Source organism: Larimichthys crocea, chromosome VII (assembly GCF_000972845.2).
Source record: "Larimichthys crocea isolate SSNF chromosome VII, L_crocea_2.0, whole genome shotgun sequence".
NCBI classification, from domain to species: domain Eukaryota; kingdom Metazoa; phylum Chordata; class Actinopteri; family Sciaenidae; genus Larimichthys; species Larimichthys crocea.
The window spans coordinates 1,748,416-1,769,674 of record NC_040017.1 but is presented as its reverse complement, the minus strand read 5'-3'; the positions used below and the strand labels follow the sequence as shown (position 1 = coordinate 1,769,674).

At 39.7% G+C, this 21,259-nt stretch overlaps 2 protein-coding genes across 17 annotated transcripts in view; one reads left to right on the top strand and one right to left on the bottom strand.

The window, feature by feature from the left end:
* The window catches only part of phldb1b (pleckstrin homology-like domain, family B, member 1b), a 71,740-nt gene extending 70,720 nt beyond the window's left edge, over window positions 1-1,020 (top strand). For all 13 annotated transcript variants that reach the window (XM_027280841.1, XM_027280837.1, XM_027280830.1 and 10 more), the window contains one exon: window positions 490-1,020. In XM_027280841.1, the coding sequence (XP_027136642.1) occupies window positions 490-630 (141 nt within the window). In that variant the 3' untranslated portion in view covers window positions 631-1,020. The remainder of the gene's footprint in view (window positions 1-489) is intronic.
* A 2,252-nt stretch (window positions 1,021-3,272) lies between these two features.
* LOC104926457 (alpha-2-macroglobulin) overlaps window positions 3,273-21,259 on the bottom strand; it is a 32,833-nt gene continuing 14,846 nt past the window's right edge. For 3 of the 4 annotated variants that reach the window (XM_019275698.2, XM_010740317.3, XM_010740318.3), the window contains 18 exons: window positions 19,498-19,723; window positions 19,269-19,395; window positions 16,823-16,944; window positions 15,843-15,894; window positions 14,818-14,901; window positions 14,487-14,663; window positions 13,983-14,064; window positions 11,173-11,329; window positions 9,639-9,713; window positions 8,623-8,788; window positions 7,782-7,978; window positions 7,450-7,665; window positions 6,793-6,911; window positions 6,017-6,107; window positions 5,425-5,493; window positions 5,176-5,281; window positions 5,035-5,076; window positions 3,273-4,022 (listed from right to left, as the gene is read on the bottom strand). In XM_019275698.2, coding sequence (XP_019131243.1) covers window positions 4,000-4,022; window positions 5,035-5,076; window positions 5,176-5,281; window positions 5,425-5,493; window positions 6,017-6,107; window positions 6,793-6,911; window positions 7,450-7,665; window positions 7,782-7,978; window positions 8,623-8,788; window positions 9,639-9,713; window positions 11,173-11,329; window positions 13,983-14,064; window positions 14,487-14,663; window positions 14,818-14,901; window positions 15,843-15,894; window positions 16,823-16,944; window positions 19,269-19,395; window positions 19,498-19,723 — 2,131 coding nt within the window. In that variant the 3' untranslated portion in view covers window positions 3,273-3,999. Of the gene's footprint in view, window positions 4,023-5,034; window positions 5,077-5,175; window positions 5,282-5,424; window positions 5,494-6,016; window positions 6,108-6,792; window positions 6,912-7,449; window positions 7,666-7,781; window positions 7,979-8,622; window positions 8,789-9,638; window positions 9,714-11,172; window positions 11,330-13,982; window positions 14,065-14,486; window positions 14,664-14,817; window positions 14,902-15,842; window positions 15,895-16,822; window positions 16,945-19,268; window positions 19,396-19,497; window positions 19,724-21,112; window positions 21,258-21,259 lie in introns of all 4 variants that reach the window. The other variant, XM_010740316.3, reaches the window with a different exon arrangement.

The following is a 21,259-nucleotide window of genomic DNA, read 5'->3' as shown; positions in this document are numbered from 1 at the left end:
TCAAATGTTTTATAGAGTCTTTGAAGCTGCAAGTCGAGTCAAAACAAATGTTATTTACTGTATGTAGCCCAAAATCAGTGTTTAGTTGCCTCAGGAGACTTTGCAATCTGTACAGCATGCAACCCTCTGTCCTCAGATCCTCGATTCAAGTGAAGATAAACTGTTAAAAAAAATAAATAAATTGGAAAACAAATGGTAGAAACATTGATTTATTGTTAATAAAAAACATGAATTAGTGCTGCAGCTCTCTGGGAAGGATTCTGGGTGTTGTTAAGTAGCCTTTGTTTTTCAAAGATCATTTATTCAGAAGATTTCTTGTTAGCTCTGTCGAATGGCTGAATGATTTGTCTTGAATATAATGATACATGAGATGGGGCTCATTCGGAACAGCATTTAGTCCATTAGACACCAAAACTGACCATTTTAATGCAGCATGACCCCGCAGTTATCAAACATGAATGCAGTGTTCTCTTTGTTGCTGTCTTCCAGAGTCCGAACCCCTCCCTGACCTTCTGCGTGAAGACCCACGATCGACTCTACTACATGGTGGCCCCGTCGGCAGAGGCCATGAGGATCTGGATGGACGTGATCGTCACAGGAGCGGAGGGATACACGCAGTTCATGAACTGAGAGATAGTAGAGAGAGCGCGCAGGTGACGAGCAGATAGTTTCGGCAGGGACTCTCCCATCACAGACTCTACAGGCCCCCTCTCCCCGTTTCCAGTCCACAGTGGACACAGCGCCTTGTTTGTTACTTTTCATTTTTAATCTCACACTTTTGATTTTACGATGTAGATGTTTTCACCTCCACATTTTCTACGTGATTCTGTTCGGATTGAAAAAGGGAGCCCATGGAGGACACACACACAAACACTCACACTTCTGTATATAAACCAAAATCTGTACCTGATAAAGACTTTAAAAAAAACATTTCTATATTGCCAAATGGAGATCTTGTAGTTACTGTTTGTTGAACCTTTTGTATTGTTTCCTTTCTTTCTTTCTTTTTTTACTTCTAGAGAAAATTGCCAAATGACATAATGCCAATGTTTTGTTTTGAGTGTTCCATCATGACTATGCTCAGTTTAGACAGAAAGAGAATTTTCACTCAGAGGTTGTAATCAATATAGAAATATATTCCATTCTTGTTCAAAATGTATGAATCTATGAGAAATAATAGAAATGAGTCAACAGGGACTGGAGATGACCCAGTAGTCCAGCACACTGGACTGTAACAGTGAAACACAGTAAAACATTGCTTCCTTTAAGTCCACTAGTCACTTCACCTCAGTGCTGCTCTGACTCAAGACACTAAATGCTTTTTCAGTATATTAAAAAGCTATCCAGAGCTCCACCCTACAGCCACATTACTTCACATAGGCCTACCAAATGAACTGGAGATATGTTGTTAACTGTGACCCACTACAGCTCAGGAGTTCACTCAGCTGTTCTCACTATGGTTCGATTAATTTAAAGGTTAGAAAAGCGGATGGTTCTGATATTTGTATTGAAGCTGCTGAGAAAGAAAATACGGTGCTTTTTTCAGTATATTGAGAAAAATCTGAAAGTATTTCTAAAAAGCACCAATAATTCCAGAATATTAAATATACTTTCAGGGTTTTGCTTTTATCTTAAAGCTATCACAGATTAACAACATGAATTTCTCACCTACCATGCAGAGTTATGAGAAGATGGATACCACTCATGTTTGTATACTAAATTCAAAGCTAGAACCAGGAGACGGTTAGCTTAGCATAAACACTGGAAGCAGGGTGAAACAGCTAGCCATTCTCTGTCCAAACACAGAAACATATGCTTACTAGTTTGCTAAATTCATGCAGAATGCAAAAACGGAAATATAAATAAAAGTTTAATTCTGGAACTACCTACTACCTACTACGTGGGTACCTCTGCGCTAAGCTAGGCTAAACACACCTTCAAATAGCCTCCAAATTTCTTACAATTTATTATGTAATTAAAAAATGGTCGATCTATCCTATTAGCTGGATGATTTCCAATACTGAGGTCCAAACCTGTATATTAATCTGACCATAGCTGCCACGTGTGAATATGATGAACATGAATATTTCACTGTGTCTGTCTGATGCCGCCATGTTGCCAACTCAAGGTACAAACTGTATAACTCTGTGTTCACACTTGTAAACAGAAAAAGCTCATCTACTTGCCAAGTAGCCTTTAGCCAACTTGATTATGCTATGACACAGCTCGGAAGCAGCCATCATCACTGCCAGCCTACAGCCAGAGGGCGCCGCAGAGACCACATTACCGCAGGACGAAAAATACGGACTAATGCAATTCTGAACTGTGCCTTGACTATGTGTTGTTACTGATGCCGTGTCAGAGTCCAGCACAGCCTCGCTGTACGAGTGTATTTTGAATTGTTTCTGAGCTGTAATGCCATACGTGGACAGTTTGCATGAGGACTTCTGCAGCGCTACAGGGACCTTTACCTTTATGGGGACGTGCCTGTTACAGGCCCTGAGCACAGTGGGGACCAGCTACTTCACTCTATTTTAACTCATTGTAGAAATTACCTTAGAAACTATACTTATTTTAATTATATTAATTAAAGACACACCCTCTAATTTTACAAGTCAGTGTACTCGTGTGGAGAACAGCTGTCTGAACAGCTGCATAATGTAATAATTCACTGAAGTTATTGAATCTCCACTGTAATCAGAGGTCTGCCCGCATGACGATAGGTAAAGGAATCTTGTATGTTCAGCTTTAATGACTGGAAGTGAGCCGGCCCGGCGGTCTTTGTAGTTGCGTTTTGTTCATCATCACATTGTGAATCTATTGATCGGCCTCGAACATGACAGTCGTTAACAAGATGCTGTTTTCCGTTTTCGTAGAATCAAGAGAAACTAGGCTGTGATTTTTGGAGCATGTGGAACTGTTGTTTAGTTTCATGTGTTGGTACAGTAATAATAATAATTTATGGTTGTGGTGCCTGAGATAGTGACACGTTTACTTCTAAAGAAAAAAAGAAGACTAGTGAAAAAACCTTAATATATTCTGTGCCCCTTTACGCTCCCTGCGCAGTTATCGTGCAAACCAAACTATTCAACAGTGGCAAGGCTGTGAAATCATGTCTGTTGATAGTAGGTGGTATATACATTACTGTTGTTATCTATGTTGAAAAGAAAGGAAACTAAATATACTGTAAAGAGGATGCCTGAATGAAAAATATCTTACTATTGAAATGAAATCAAACAGTATTGTATGGAAAGAAGTACAATTTTTACTTATTTTTGTCATTTTAGAAATTTTATTGTCAGTCAGTTACATTTCAAATAGTATGGTAGTGATGTATCGATCTACCTTGTTTTGTTTTTTACTGGTACAGCAGAACATGCACACGCACACACAACACACACACACACACACACTGAGCACTCATGAGACTGTACTTTTGTTTTTCTAGAAAGTAGATCCTGTTTCTCTCACACACACACAAACACACACACACACACACACACACAATCAATACTCGGACCATACTGTGTTATTGGTACCCTGTATGTTTCATGCGTTACTTTCACGTATGAATAATCTGGATTTTGTCAAATCTATTAAAAAAACAAACTGTTACAGAAAATGGGCTGCTTGTCTTGAATTCAGCGGGTTGTTAAAATGTGAAGCGTTCCAGTGTTGAGGAGAGAGAGAGAGAGAGAGAGAGAGAGAGAGAGACAGCTGTGTGGATTCTCAGGCTGACTGATTATTGGTTTGTTGCTTAAACATTTGGAAGAGGAAGTCAACAGGGCAAGTACAACCAATACCAAATCAAAAGTAAAAAATTGTTCCTAAAATTACACATAAAAAGTGGGATTCACTCACAATGAGCAGCTAAAAAAACAAGTTTAAAAAGGGGTAAAAAAAGAAAAGAAAAAAGAAACAGGCTAAGAGAAAAATTAACATCTAGAAGTTTCTGTCTCTGACATAGTGATTCTTCCAGCTGAGAGTTCCGTCGGGGTTTCACAGCTCGTTGATGGTGTCGCCTGCAAATGAAACAATCACATCACTGAAATACTCTCAGGTATTTATAGTTACTGAGAATTTAGAAAAGCACAAATGCACAGATTTAGTTTTTACATTAAATTCTATATGATATTGACTACTGAAGTTTTGCTTCATGAAAATGAGAACAGTTTTATTCATATAGTGCCAAAGCATCTCATGACACTCTCCATATAGAGCAGGTCTAGGCTGTACGCGGTTATTTACAGAGACAGAAAAATTCCCACCATGAGCAAACACCGGTGAGGAAAAACTTAATTTAAGAGGCAGAAACCTCTGCTGTGACCGTGTAGAGTAGACCAAGCAACACAAAGCTGGGAAATGAAGCCAATCCGGATGTGCTAAAAGCTGTAATTCCTCAAGTGGCCACTTGCTGAAGTGAGTCAATCTCCATAAGTGCCGTATTAAAATGTCTACAGATGTTTACAGCCTGGCTCAGGCAAGAGTTTTAGTCTCTATAGCTAATTTCCCGTTCATGACAACTGTACTGAGGGTGATTTTTTATAGAACTCACCTGTTCAAATTATATTAAGGCTAAAGTTATGCAGAATTACCAGGTATGTGCTGTTACAGATGGCTTATTAAAGCACCCAGGCGTCATTCGGCCTGCCTTAGGTCCACCGGTCATTCACATCTTTACCGATACTTAGATTAGACGGAAGCAAGGAAGAAGCAGTACATCCAACAAGGCAGTGGCCAGGGTCTCATTATTTGAGATGATTATCTACTGTATGCAATAATATGCCTCATTCAGTAAATCCAATTTAACAATTGGTTTCTTTAAAGATCGCTGCATGAACTGTATTTTTTTACACTTTGATAGAGCAAACGACTGCTACACACAATTAGTCACTCTTAGCATTTAAAAATAAAATGATTATCAAATAATCAGTGATGAACATAATATTTTGATGTGATAACAACAAATAAGTGTGTTTTTACATACAGTATGCATCAAATATAGCAAAGACAGAGCTTAAACATGTAACTTACTCTCTGCACAGGGGGAGGTGTACTCAGTGACTGCTTCATCACCTGAAAATAATACCAAAAAAAAAAAAAAAAAATCAGGCCATGACAGAGAGAGATGATGTGAACATGGCACACATAAAGAGAAGAGAATGAAGCTCGTACTTGTCTGGTAGTAATCGTAGACTTTGACCACAGCGGGTTTCAGGTTCCTGACAGGCTGATCCTCCTCCACTGTCACACTGTAGATCTTCGTCTCATCCTTCCTCAGCTGCAAACAATAACATTTTCTCCTTTAATCTATTTACTCACATATACAGGAAGATTTCTAAGAAACTCAGCATGCGGCAGATCACCGCTGTACTTTATTTCACATTACAGTAAACACAAAGACAAATGGTTGGTGCTTCCTACCCCATCTAAGTAGATGTTGATGTAGCCTTCCTCCACGTCCACACGCTTCACTGAGCGGTCGCTCTTCAGCTACAAAAGCACACACTACTATCAGTAAACTCAAATATGAAAATAAAAATATTCTTTACTCAAACAGAAGTACTCAAGTAAATTGGACATGTACTGAGAGTGTAGTAGTAAAAAGTACTTTCTACCCATGGAAAGGGTATAAGGTCTAACTCTGTTAGGTCTGTTTCATCTTGTTACATCTTTTAAGTTGAAACAAACTCATAATTCCCCATTAAAATTTAGTTCATTTTCATCTGTATTCCCTGAGCAGAGTATAACAGGTTATAACATGTTATATCAGATTAACATATTATATTATAATAGGTAACATCAGATTAACATGTTATAACAGGTTATATAAAATTAACATGTTATAACAGGTTATATAAAATTAACAGTTATAACCAGTTATAACAAGGCTATCAGATTATAGCAGATTAACAAATTATAACAGGTTATAACAAATTATTATGTTTTTAACAATAATCTCATCTGTATGGTGGATTAGTCCCTGCCTGCTCATGTTTAAAACAGCTGAACTGACCAGCTTTAGGGAGCTCTTATCCAGAATGTATCCAGACAGCAGCTTGATGTTGATGATGACCATGTTGGTTTCCTCTCTCCTGCCCTGGTACCTGAACACACACATACAGACAAAGTCAAATACACACAGAGATGCGGTCATCAGCTGCTCTGACGGTTTAAATTATAATATTAAACACATTTGTTTTGTGTGCCAATTTTCAATATCTTGGAATTCTATGAAATGAAAATGTTTTAATAGCCAGTGGTTCAGACAATCAACTGAATCTGTTTAGTTACATCAGACGTTTAACATTTCTTTCTTGTTGTCAGTGCAAAAGGTTTTAATGCTGTATCTGAAATACTGTGTGACCAGTAACTAAACCTAAATGAAGCCAGACAACAGACAGAACAATGTGTGCAGCTGATCATTATTCATATTATTCATCATTTGAAGTTAAACAAACAAACCATTTTCAAACGTTAGAGAGGAGTTGTAGTAAGTGTAGCATTAATGAAGGTGTGTGTGCTGGCTGCTCCATGTGTAGGTCAAACACATTATTTAGGCTCTTTTTCCTCATTAATATACAGCTGTTAATGCAGATACCCTTTATTCTGTTATGTTGTTTATGTGCATCGAATCTGTTATGATAAACTATTCACTGATGCAACAGCTACATACATTTCCTCATCCAGCCAAAGTCCAGAATAGCATCAATAATACAACTGAATAATTTTAAAATATGTATCCAATCATCACAAACTACACACACACACACACACACACACACACAGTACCTGACATGCACAAAGAGGATGAGCTGAGGTCTGCTGATGTTGCACTTGGCCATGGTGTTGGTAGAGATGTTGAAGGCAGAGAAGTCTGGTGGAGGAGGCACGTTGTAATGCATGGAGATCTGAGGAGAGATCACACACACACACAGAATAAGAACAGAGTTGAGTCAATCAAAGGGCCACTCAGCTGAACTTTGTGTGTTCTGCAGCTAAATCCAATAAAATACTGAAAAATATCAAAGAGTCGTTTTAATGGAGATGATCAATATTTAATGAAGCACTTCCACTGCCTGAAGGATTTAGGATTACAGCCAGATTGATAGTGAATTTTTGAGGTCAATACTGATTTTTTTAAACTTAAGAGAACCCCACGTTTTTACATTTTTATCATTTTTAAGTTATAACCATAAATACGATATATAAAAACTATAAATAAATAAAATAAAGTCAGCAAAATGTGTATCTGTATTGCTGTGGCTCTAAATGAAAGGACCAGAACATATTAATGATTTTATGCGGTGTCATAAAGCTTTGTCTTCTTATATTAATTCATCATTGTATAGTTCTCCTGATATTCCCCTTCACCTCGACAGTACCGTGGCCCTCTTTCACTTCAGTCATACGTTCCTGCTTCACGTGTCACCTGTGCTCGGTCCTCACCTGTGCCAGCACACAGCTCTGTCCCTCGGCTTTGACCGTGTACTCTCCAGGGACCTCGCTCAGCTTCTCCTCCTGGTACAGCAGCCGGTTGGTCTGATCCACCGTGAACTCTTTGTTCAGGCTTCCCAACGACGTCACTGTCACTGTAGTGCTGCCCTCTGCGCTGTAGGTGGCAGCGCCGTACTTAGCCAGAGCCTGGAGGGCCACCACGGTGTCCTGTGGAGCAGAGGGGTTAAATGTGTCACTAAAACAGTCGGGATGGGGGGGTAAAGGCTTCTCATAAACCTCCCCACCCCTGGTGCGTATTTGTCTGTGTGTCTAGTCTATCCTACCTGTGTAGAAGAGAAGCCACCGTACGGGTTCTGCTGCTGAGCGAGCCAGCGGACGATGCTGGACGAGTAATCCAGACCAAAGTCTGTCATGATCGGACCGGAGACCAGAGCCAGCAGCACGTAGGAGGTCATCTCCACCTCCAAAGAGTCCAGGCCCTTCCCAGAAGCCCCTGCTCTGTCCCAGTGACGGGTGCCTCCTGCCAGTCAGAACAGTGTTAGAATCAGTGCACTTCACATAAATGAATGGAGAATTTGTTCCAAACTATTTTCTTGTTTTACACTCGACGTACCAGTGTTTAGTTGTATTTAATAAAAACTTTAATGCTACACGACGTAGATGCTTTGTGTGTTTGTCGTCTCTCTCTCTCAGTGTTCAGCTTCACGTTCTGTTCTCAAATTCACCTTTAATTAATCTCTTCACTTCACTTCAGCTGCATTCACTCTTTAAACTACTTCACACGAAAAAAATGATTCTTCATCTTGCACTGTTCATGCAGTAATTACAACGACTGCTTTCAGTGCTCACACTTCCACTGACAATGTTCAGAACTTTTACATTCGACATTCACATTTCAACTCCTTTCACTGTGTGAACAGCAACTGACACTTCAACTTCCTGCGATGTCGACACTTGAACTGACACTTTCTGTACTTCAACTGCCATTTCAAATACTTCCAGTATTTATATTTCAGATGTTTCAGTTTTTCAAATATTTTAGGTTTCCACTGCAAATTTTCAGCAACAAGACTTTTAGCCATGGATAGTTTTATGTCTGTTCATGTTGGTTAATGAAAGCAGTAAACTGTTAGGGAACAAAGATCTCAGGTTTCACTGTGTTACCCCGTGTGTTGGATCTCTGGTGCAGATATGTGATGAGTTTGCTCCTCGTCTCCTCATCTCCAGCCAGAGTGAAGGTGTAGGACAGCAGGGCGGTGGTGTACAGGTTGTCCAGCTGGCCGGCCAATGCTGCCTTCAGACAGTTCAGGCAGTTCTGTACCACGGGGTCCTGTCACACCACAGGGACAACACAAGGATGAGAATGAGCAGAGGGGGGAGAACTCGACCAACTAAAACCATTAAAGTCAATGTAAAGTCAGAATAAATGTGAGTTCTGAGTTTGTCAGAAGTGTTATTAACCACCCAGCTAAATTTGAATGATTAAAAATATCAACAAGTTTATGAAATGAGGTGTTAATATCAGGTAAAAATGAACTCTCAGCTCCAGGACTGTGGGGGCGTGTCCTCTGAATGTGCTGAAGCCACGCCCACTCGTGGGAGCAGTCAAGCAGCCATTTTGAAGCAAGTTGAGAAAATGACATGACTAACTTTGAAACACTGAGCGAGATGAATTCATCCCTATCTCTCTGCTAGGGGTGCAGGGGTATGCTCAGGGTGGCCTCAGCGTGTCATCAAGCCACCCTTTAAGGACCGCCCACAAAATCCTGGACTGAAAACTGGTGAAAAACTGTTTGAACCTCTAACTTAACATTTTAATAATTAGTAATATATCGTTCAAAGTCTTTTCACATGTTTTCAGCAACTATTTTCCAACATAGTTAATGTGTTTTGAAAGAAATCTCAGAGAAGTACAGCCTCAAGACAAACAGATTGAAGCATCCTCTGGAAGGCAGCATTCAATATACAGTAAACCATCCAACTATCAAAAACAGAAATCAGACCAAAACATGTTTTCTACTTAAATGTCCCGTATTTAACATAAACAGAAAAATAGGCAGCAAACATGACAGGAAATGGTGATTGAGAATGAACTTCATTAGAGGTGATTTTAACCAGAGGAGGAGGAGGAGGAGGAGGAGGAGGAGGAGGAGGAGAGGAGGAGGAGGAGGAGGACTCACTGTGACGTTGGCATCCAGCTCCAGCAGGGCGGCAGTGATGTAGGCTGTCAGGGACACATCATCGCTCACTCCTCCCTGTTGGAAACGAGCAAAACAAACAGATCGGCTTCATGTTCAGTCACTGTCACTAACACTGGAACATTTAGTCAGTGATCAACAAAACAGCCAGGTTGGACTTTTTCTGTTATTTTAACTTGTAATGTTCTCATCGTATGACTCTCCACATCATACATACAGAAACAGGATTTATTAGTGAGTCGACAGAAAAGGAGTGCAGCCATTGTCGTTCAAAGTTGACATCACACACCTATAGGCCTCATATTCTGTTCAGATGTTCATTATGTCTTCAGTGCACTGTGTCTGAGGTCCTGTTATCATGGAACAATAGAGGCAAACTTTTTTTTCTTCCAAATACGGATAAATTAATTTAGATCAACAGTTCACTGGTTTTAAACCGTCATGTTTAAAGTCTTCAAATTCATTTCTTCTTCTTCTTTCAGTTTACATGGTGATGATGAAACCACCAACCACACTGAGGTCAATTTATTGAAAGTCACAAAGTCAAAAAGTAGAGTCACTAGATGGCAGAAGGGTTCTTTATAACAGCAGCTCACCTGGACAAACCTGGAGAATCATCGATCCTGAATTTTGATCCTCAAAAATGAAATATCATTCTCACAATGGATTTTCAATAGAAATATTACGGTGCTCCTACAGAACAATGTGTGAACCTCAGCAGTGTCGCTGAGCACTGAATGTTTTTTTCAGTGCCTGCAGTTTAATGCCTGAGCTCCTCAGGCATTAAACTGTTGATTAAATTGAACTGTTCAGCTCCTAACACAAGGATGAAACACACACACACACACACACACACACACACACACACACACACACACACACACACACACACACACACACACACACACACACAGCAGAAGAAAAGTCCCTCTCAAACTCCAGCGTCTCCTCAAGGGGACCAACAGCAAAAAGCTGTGACGACTGTGTGTCTGTGGAACAGAGCTTTTCCCAGGAGGGAGTCGGGTACAGAGTTTGTTCCAGGCACAAGAAGTGGCCAAGTGCTGTGGACTGATATTTGTAAAACACACAAAGTTGTGTAAATGAGCAACAAGCCATGGTCAGTCTGCCTTTTTTGTAAAGTATTAGTGTCAGAATACTTCTTTGTGTGTTATTGAGGCTGCCAGATCAGGGTGCAGATAAAAGTCTCAGATCAGGCAAAGCTTAAAAAAAATGACATCCGAGCCTCAGAATATTCACCGTTTGACACATGATAACACCATAAACTTTCAAACTACAACGTGTGTGTGTGTGTGTGTGTGTGTGTGTGTGTGTGTGTCTGCCTGCAGGCCCGGGGTAATCTCTGCTCTCTGCACACACTTACAGTCCTCACAAACTCGATGCTAATTGCCCCTCACATTCAGTTTAATTTCTTAGAGGAAAAAATTCACCCGAGCGGAGCTCCAAATGATGGAGTGAAACTAGACGCTCTGTCTGAAATGTGCACAAGTGTCATTACCTTCATGCCGTTGTGGAAGAGTTTCCCCACAGATCTGATGCAGCCATCAGGCCGCTGGTGCTTGGACAGCCACCTCCTGGCATCTTTAATGTGCTTGCCGTGCACAAAGATGTACGGTCTCGCCCCGCCAAAGGACTTCATCACGAAAGAGGTCAACCTACAAGGTCACATACACAAAACACACACACACACACACACACACACACACACACACATTTTCTTTAGAAAAATCAAACCATGTGTGCCTGTGTTGGTAACCCCAAAATGAACCCAGCTTCAGGACAATTACATAACAACGTCCTGTCTCACACTAACAGAGCAGAGTGCTCGGTCTGAGCTGCATCCACAACAATCATTTCCTCTGAGCTGCACGCGAGCCGAGCAGAATGAAGAGCTGACAGAGAGGCACAACAATGACAACAGCACGTACATCACGTATTCATATGCATCTATAGACATACTAATACATTGTATCATGCTGTAATCATGCAATCAGGGGAACAAACACATTACTGTAACTGAATATTCTCTGTCAATGACTGAACGAAGGCTGTCCATCATTTTGAGAGATTAACCCCGAGGTGGACTGCTACTGTAGCGTTCAAATGGAACACTGATAATAATGTACACCACCTGCAGTCACCCCGTCCATTCGGAGGCAAGGTTGCATATTAATTATCTCTTGTCTTTTATCTCACATGCATGACCTCTTTGTCTAGCTGCTGTCAAGCACGTGACAGAAAATGAAAAGTGAGCACACGATTTCATCTGTCCTCCTACATGTACAATCTGCAAGTTCTGTATATTAAATGTTATTGTAAATGCTACTAAACAGCTACATGTCTTATTAAAAAATAAATGAATGTAATAACATATTATGACAGAAGTTTTACCTCCCAGTCTGTAAAAATGTCTAACACAACCTCGGCAGTCAACTGCTGAACACCTAAAAGTGTAAAGGTGAAATGTACATAGTAATATTTAAAGCTGCATTCATTTTTTTGGCCACTTTTCAGAGTGAGCGGTTATTATTTATGCATCCAGTCCATTCCAACAATCATTTGAAGTCACACGTCTGTCAACCTGACGAATCCACGCCGTTTTAGCTCTGTTTTGCTCTCAGCCGACTCCTGAGGGAAATATCTGGTTCTTTGGATGTTAAATGCTCCACGAGGTTTAACAAGCTGCCAGCTGTTGCTGGAAACAAGTTGATTAAAACAGTGAGACTAAATTAAAATAAACCAAAAACAAGCTGAAAGACACTAAAATGCTCATTCATTCAAAGGGATCATTCTGTGTGTTTTTGACTGTGAGAGACCTCTTCCATATTACTCACAGTGCACAGCGGCTTCATTAGAGCATGTTTTACCTAAAACAGCTGCCTGCTACATACATGTGGAGATAAGGCCAATGAGCAGAGTTTGCAGGCCTGAAAGCCAAAACAATGAGGTAAAAGAGGCTCCAAATCTATGTTCATCTCTATAATCAACACCTGTCACATTACTCACTGCTCTTCTAAAATATGGGTTAGTGCAGCTTTAAATATAAATGGATATACATGCTCACACGCAGTCAAAGTCCTTGTTCTATTTTTTAAGTGATTTAGACAATTCCTCAAATCTCTTGGATTTTGAATGGGATCAAACAATTGAGAGGCCTAGTTTCTCCTATCCGCAAACACACACCCACACACACACATTTACCAACTGCCAAACTGCCCAGCAGTAAAGGGTTTGTTAAACCCCCTAGGCTCTGTGCTTTAAGCTCATTAAATCCAAATATTAATATTTTCTGGCAGCCTACCCATAAAGTAAATTATTAGGATGCTCGCTGGTGCCAAACACCTCCCACCATGTCTGCGTGTCATCTTTATTCTCTCATCAAATGAAGTGAGAGATTTGAGCTGAAATTATTCACAGTTTAACGCCAAAGCTTTTAAAATGTTCTATAAGCACTGATGCAACATTATGAGTTATATAATCACATTTTTCATTTTTCTATTATTCATATTAGTTTGGTTTTCTAAACCAGAAACTTTTAGTGACTGTGATGGGAATCCTAGTTCCTCTCCAGTTTAGACATATTTAAATACATTTTTAATGGTATTTGGGTTTTTTATTATATTATACATAGTTTGTTGGGTGAAACACAACTCTGTTAATGATCACCAGGTTTTCAAAATACACTACTGTAAGGACACTTCTGCAATGCATGATGGGTACATCTGTCTAAAATCACAGACAGCTGTTGTGAATCAAAGTTGCTTTCTGAAGCAGCTTCAAAATAAATGTAAAATCACAGTATGTGAATGTAAATTTACAGGAATTTACTGGCTACTGAGTTGCAGCAATAATACAGTAAAAAAGGTCAATTCTAAGTAAATACCATGATTAGGGTACAGCACCATACTGTAACTTGTAGCAGTAAAATAAGGTAGTTTTACTGTAAAGTTGTGGTTATTGTGAAAACAGTACATTACTGCAATATTACTGTAAGTTGTTATGAACTTAACTACAGATTATTACAATATCACATTGTAATTTTACATTGAAAAACTGTATTTTTTTTACAGTAATATTGTGTCTGGTTACTGTAGAAGCACAGTGCAATACTGCAATTTTCATCTAGATTACTGTAAAATAATAATACTATATATTATGGTAAATTTACTGCAATTATTAGCCAGTAATTTACTGTAAAAGTACAACATTACAAAATGAACAGGGCTCGAGATGTCCTTACATTAGCTCAAATATTACTGGTTTTTATTAGAACACTTGTAACTTATTATACTTGTCACCATTACTAACCAGGTGTTTCCAGAGTCATCGCTCTTCCCAAAGGCACTGTAGGAGCCGTCATCATGCTTGTAGGTCAGCTCCCTCTGATATCCTACAACACACAAGAGTTCACACTCATGAACAAAAACATCACATTTACAAAACACAGACTTTCTGGAAACAGAAAACAGCCTCGTGAGAGTGTTGTTTCAGATACCAGTGAAATGATGAAATACGATGTCGGGAGGCTGGTCTCAATAACAGACCTAGTTACAGGATAACCCGTCTGAACACAGCACACACTTTCATTTAAATGGGACGTTCATTATTATCATTATCTTTATCTCTAAACAGGTGTATCTGCTTTCATCATACAATAAGGTATTATTTTCTGTAAGAGGGCAACTAACAAACATGGATAAACTAGTATTATCCCAGAGGAAGCGTCCTCACAGTTCCTGACTGATCGTGATGACGATGGTTCATTTAAAGACTTTTCTTTCTGGCAGTCACAGATGAGACAGCACTCCTCACCGCTCTCCAGGAAGCGTGTTGCTCTGTCCTGAATCTCCTTGGTCAGCTGACCTGTGCTTTTCAGGTAGTTGAGGATAAAGATGTTGGGAGCAAACAGCACCATGTTCTGCTCGCCGCAGCCGTATGGCATGGCCAGGAGCTTGTCCAGGTTCTTCATGGCCCGGCCCATCAGGTCACCTGCAGAGTTAAGGGTAGAAAATATTAGATGGATCGCAATATTACAACCTGCAAAAGGTTGTATTCTTTGGAGGTTAAAATACAGCAGACTAATAGCTGCTCCATTAGATGCAAATGCTAACATATTTTCAAGCATTTCAATATTGTCACTAACCCAGTACAGAGACGGAGGCCCTGGCTGATCCAGCCACAAACATCTCGGGCATCAGGAGAGAGATTTTCCTCTCCACAGGCCCCTCTGGCAACATGGAGAGCAGAAAAGATGACATAAATGACAAGGAGAGAGCTGAAAGACTCATGTCTGTACGATACATATGAAGCTACAGCAAGCAGCTGGTTAACTTAGGACACAACTTTCGCTTTTTCGTGCACCAGGCTAGCTGTTTCTCCAAGTTTCTAGCATAGTGACAACTTCTATGGCTGCCAACGTCAAAGTGGCAAAAACTGCAGTTCCTCAAACGTCCACCTGAGGCTGGCTACAGAATGAGTCAGTCTCCATAAGTCCCCATGTTAAAAACTGTTTTGGTCTCTATAGCTAATTTCCCTGTTCATGACAACTGTACTGAGGGTGAATTTATATACAACTCACCTGTTCAAATCATATTAAGGCTTAAAGTTATGCAGAATTAACAGCATGGTCACTTTGATTGACAGGTAGGTGCCGTTACAGGTGGCTTGTTTGAGCAACCAGCCTTTAATCTGCCCGATCTACTCCGATCTGTGTCTTTGTATAAAACATGGATAAAATCTCCGTGCCTCTGCCAGCTCCACACTAATCCAAAAATAGCAGTCTATGGTTTCTATTCCAGTCGTGCTAAGCTAAGCTAGCAGTGTCTTGGCTTTGTTACAGCTATCAATAATGGGTCAAATTAGAGCTGTTGTTATCCTTTCATGCATGACATGATGGATGTTAACTCCAACCATCCATCCATTTCACACTTATCTCCTATCTGACAAACAAAATGGCCTCTTAACAGTAATCATCCCTCACTGAACTGCTGTCAGACCTCCATCTTCCGGCCCCCACACACACGTCTGTGACAGAGTGACAGCTAAAGATGGATTTAACATTTAATAAGTTCTCATCACTCGCTCCTGAATGACAGGACCAAGACGGCTGTTCACCCCGAGGCTTCGAGATAACGCATGGCGATACGCGGGTCGTTCGTAAACGCTCACCTGCAGGACAGAGCAGAGCGTTGTGACTGACCATCTGTGGTGTTCCTTCAGCCTTGTGGAGAGACACAAAGAGAGCGATATTAGTGAGGTTCTAATGAAAGGCAACGGAACAAGCATTGTGGGTGTACCAAAGCCTGATAGATCTTCTTACTGTGGGCCACAGAGATCCATTGCCGTAAAACAACTGTTGTACTGGGTCACATCTTCAATATCACACACACACACAGACAAATGCGTCACACTGACAAACAATACACATACACACACACAGTGTGTAAATTCTGCTGATGATTTTCTTTGACATTTCTTCATATTTTGCCATCAGTTGATTCATTTTGATTCCTCTTGTCAGCACATTTGTCCTTCGATACAGGACTGTTTGATTTGAATCTGTATTTTTATTGATTGAGACCACGTAAGCTGTGGCACATAGGACACATGTTCATACACAATACGGTTGTTAAAGGTCTCTTTCACACTGATTAAAAACACAGACACATGAGTCTGGCAACTGGAATCGGACCGATGCTTCTTAACATGTGTTTGTATGCTTCTAACAATATCACTTCTCTTTTCTTTAACTTTTGTGTATTTATATTCATTTATTTGAAATTTGTGTCAATAACCCAGCTTTTGAAATTGCTATATAGATAAAACTTTGACATCACTACTCGAGAGAAAAATGGCTTTTTATGGACTAATGGATAAAATCGAATTAAAAATCTGATATTTTTTATTTATTTTTTAAATAATTTCTCTGGATTACAGATTCTGAAATAACAAAAAATTTAGTGAATTCTTTATTCCTTGTTTTCTAATAACTTTTGTGGCATTTTTCAGACAATTAGAATGAATACATGTATTAACACAACATAAAATAATCATCACTGAAGAAGTGTTTCTGGCTACAGTCTTGTGCCGTGTTTCGTGACGAGCTGCCGTGACGTTTTTTTTGCGATGCGTTTTTGAGGGTCACTGACCTCGACCAGCAGGGTGCGGACCACTGTGTCGATCCGGCCCACGTTGGGGACGGTGGCCACCTCGTTGCCGCACAGCACGTCGGTCTTCATGGCCTCCGCGCTGACCTTCAGAGTCACGTGACCTGTGTGCACATGTACACAGAGTTAGTCTGAAAACAGGGCTGAATTGATTAGCGCTCCCGCTCGCTGTCACACTGTCACATTTTGTGTACGGAGGCAAAACAGCTTTTCCGTCTGCTTTTCAATCCAACTCATTATCCTCCCTGTTCCATCCATCCCTCCTCTCTGTGTTTTCCTTCCTCCCCCTGTTTCCCATCTTATTCGCCCTCATTAATCCCCATTTGTTGCCTTATTATACTGCTCCATCTCCCACCCCCTCCCTTCCTTCCTTCACAGCCCACAATCCTTCACACAGAGGACAAGTACAGATCACCCCCCGAGGGAGAGGTTTCTGAGTGTTTCGTCAGAGATACTACCTGACTTGTTAGTACAAGTGATTGTCAGCATTCCTCTAAGGGGGAGTTAGAGAAGTGCAATTTGACATTCATCAGAGCCTCGTCTCCATCCCTGCTGATGGAGGCTGATAGAAATCCTCTGCTTTCAGGCCAGGCAGCGATACAACAACAGCCCGCTTTGCTTTGCTTCCAGCAGTGCAGACGCAACAGCTGTCAGCGCCCTTAATACAGATTAATTAGCTTGTTCTGTCTCATCTTCGTCACTCTAAGTGTACGTTCAGTTCGGACGGGACAAACAACGTCATCATTTCATTATTAAGATGTGAAGACTGCGTCTTATTATTAGTGACAGCAATAAAAGTCAAATGGAAACTTCAGGTAATGAGGCCAGTAAAGAGGTAGTGAAGCTGTTTGAGATGGTGTTCAATCTATTCTTTTTTATTTTAAAAAGGATGTTGAATATATCAGATTAAACCTAACGGTGATATTCTGCACACATTAACATCAAAATAAATGTTTTTATAATAAATAAATGTCTCAGTCATCCTTTCTCTCTGAGTCATTTGTCCCAAGTTGAAAATCCTCTTAACGGGCACATTAACACATTAACAGGAGCATACCTAGTGTGTAGTGCATTCATTCACTAACAAACACTTAAGGTTTGTCTAAATGTGTTTCATGTGCATGACTAATCAGACTTCAGAACTCTCAGGCAGCCGTGTGAAAATCAGTCCCTCCCAGTGATCATCGTGTCTGATTTCAATTTGTCAAATGTAGCTCACAGCGCTAATTTCTACTAAGAATGTTTGTCTGAAAACAAATTTTCTTAATTAATAATCAAACACACATTCTTTTAGTTATTCCACATGGGAATTTTCAAATTTAGTAATATATGAATAAATGATACTTGTTTACATAGAGTGTTCAGGTATACATATTTAACGTTATAAAGGCATATCTAAAATTATCTAAAATGTATGTCACAGCCCAAGAAAGAGCTAATTAGATTTTGGAGCAGCTGCAGCATTACAGAGGTCTAAACATCCACATTATACCCCATAAGAATTATGATAAATTTGAAAATGTATATATTCTGCACTTAAGGCTAAAGACGTGGAGACAGAATCGTTATATTGTTCAATTTATAGCTTGTACTTTTTTTTGTTTCGGATGATGTGATGACATGTGATGTGATGTGTTGTAATACTGTCTGTCTGAAAATAACATTTTTAATCTCTTAATTAAATAATAAAAAAAAACATTCTGAACAAATTTGTAGTCATTTTTTCTGTGTGGGATTCATTCAGCTGATCTATAAAGAAAACTTGTTAAGACACTAGTTAGCAACCTCCTGATAACTGATATGAATTCATTTATTTATTCCATCATGCTATCATAAAATGTCCAGAGAAAAATCATATGGACGACCTCAGGACTGGATCCTGACGTTTTTAAGATACATTTGTTTTTAGACTGCTGCACTTATTTGAACAAAAGTAACATTTATCTGTGACTTTGTGTGCATGGTTATAGATCCACACAAAGGATTCATTTAAGGATTTGTTCAGTCTTAGATGTGTGATTTTCATGTTTTTGATTTGTTACTAACTGCGAGTAAAAGTTCCTCCATTAGAAGAAATGTCCACAATTAAAAATCATTTAAATGACTTTACATACTGCCACACATCATATGTCAGCTGTTAAATAAATGCAGCTCATTAAAAAGTTCAACATTTTCCTCTGAATTGTAGTGAAGCAGAAATATAAAGAGGCAGTCAATGGAAATATTTAAGTAATGAAATAATATAAATAAAAATAAAATATATTGAGTTCAATATTTCAAGTCTCCAAATGGTGATTTAAATCATGCTTTGGAGGACGGCCTGCAGTGGCGTAACCTGTAAAGAATTTACAAGAATCACCTGTCCAGTCAAAAATGTTCAGTCTTTTCTTAATGATCTCATTATTTCTGGTCATCTCTCTATTAATACCTAGAACAGTTGGAGTTACAATCCATGAGAAGGTCCTGCTCTCATCCCCGCACAGACACACACTGTACTGGCAGCCCTCGCAGTCTCTGAAGGTGTACTGGTCTGAATCAGCCAGAGTGACCTTCACCTGCAGACATAAACAAAGATGGAATGACTCTCAGAAACTAAAAACAAGCATCAGATTTTTGTTTTCAAAAACCTTGAATCTAAAACCAGAAGAAAAAAGTACCATAATGCACTTGGAGAGATAGTTGAAGACGGTGGCTTTGAGCGTGAACACCTCCCCTCGGATGACCGAGTAGGGCAGGGTGAGGCTGACAAAGAACGGCTGGAAGGCGGTCAGTCCGGTGTTGGGCGACACGCCGAAGCCCGCAGACGAGACGCAGAAAGCTCCGGCTGCCCACTTTGTGATGGTGTCGGGCACCGTCTTCTCCACGTTCACCGAGCCACTGTCTCTGTACAAACACAGCAGTTTGGAGTTCAACTCCACATTTCAGGAGTGAAAACATGATGATGATACTATACGATATATGTTAATACATGATGAGATCAGTCTGATTACTAGTACTAGTGATTAACGTGAAGTGTGTTAGTTGATTAGATCACCACAGTTACTACAAATCATCCTTAGAGTGAACTACACATCGAGTCATTAGAATTCTTCATCTGGTAACCATGAATGTCTGTACAAACTAATGACAATATGCTAGCAATGCTAATGTTAAGCAAGTATAGTCTCTCACTAGCATGCTAACATTTGCTATTTAGCAATAAACACAAAGTGCAGCTGAGTCATGAAGCAAAGTATTTGAACTGATGGTGGTGCTAGATGAAAACTCATCAGGCAGCTTGAATGCAAGAGGACATTTTTAAATCGCAATCCATCCAATAGTATTTCGGAAATCAAATCAAAATCAATTTTATATGTATAGCCCAAAGTCACAAAGTACATTTGCCTCAGAGGGCTTTACAATCTGTACAGGGACTGACACCCTCTGTTCTTAGACCCTCGGTTCGAGTGAGGAAAAACTTGCCCACAAAAACCCTTTAACAGGGAAAAAAGGAAGGTGGAAGAAACCTCAGGAAGAGCCACAGAGGAGGGATCCCTCTCCCAGGACGGACAGACGTGCAATAGATGTCACGTGTACAGAACAAATTAACACAAACATTACAATTACAATGAATGATAAATAAACCTCAAAATATCAACCTCATGGTGGCGCTAGAAGAAGTCAGAAGACCATGTTCTGCATTTCAAACCAGTGAATTGAAAAATAGAATATAGAATTTTAAGCAGATTTGATCAGCCATGGTGGCAGAAGAAGTCACTACTCGGTGAATTGCCATGAAAATTTTACCAAAGAGTTGTACAAACAATCTGACATTGTTGTTCCTAGAGACATGCCAACCTATCACCACAAATGTAACAGTAGCAAAAACACAACCAACTGAAGAATTAGACAATATGATATCATATACATGAATTTATCAATTAAAAAAAAATTAAGTGACATTTAAAGTCCCTTTTTTGTTGGCTCAGGAAATCTGATCTGTGTTGTCACATGAATCTATAAACCAATCACAAATCAGATCTGTTCGAACCACACAGTCCTGATGAAGCAGATTAACTCAGTTTCTCTGTGAAATTCTTATTTCGTTGTGACCATTTCATTTGATGGAAATGTATTTGAAATCAGGTTTTCAGGACCTTTAAGTCATTTATCAAGGCTCTTGATAAATCAAGGACTGTCATGACATTTTGTAAATGTTTGAACTCATTGGTTGAAAGGATAAAGAAAAAAAAACAAAACAACAAAAAAAAAAAAAGCATATATTACTATTACCCAACAGTAACTAGGTCCCAGATCCAGGTCTCAGGGAAGAATGTCCTGACAGTCTCCTTCTTCTCTTCCTCTTTACCCCCCACCATGCCACCTGAACTCTGTGGCATCATGTTAAAGGCCATGGGAACTGGAGAGTCGATGGCATCT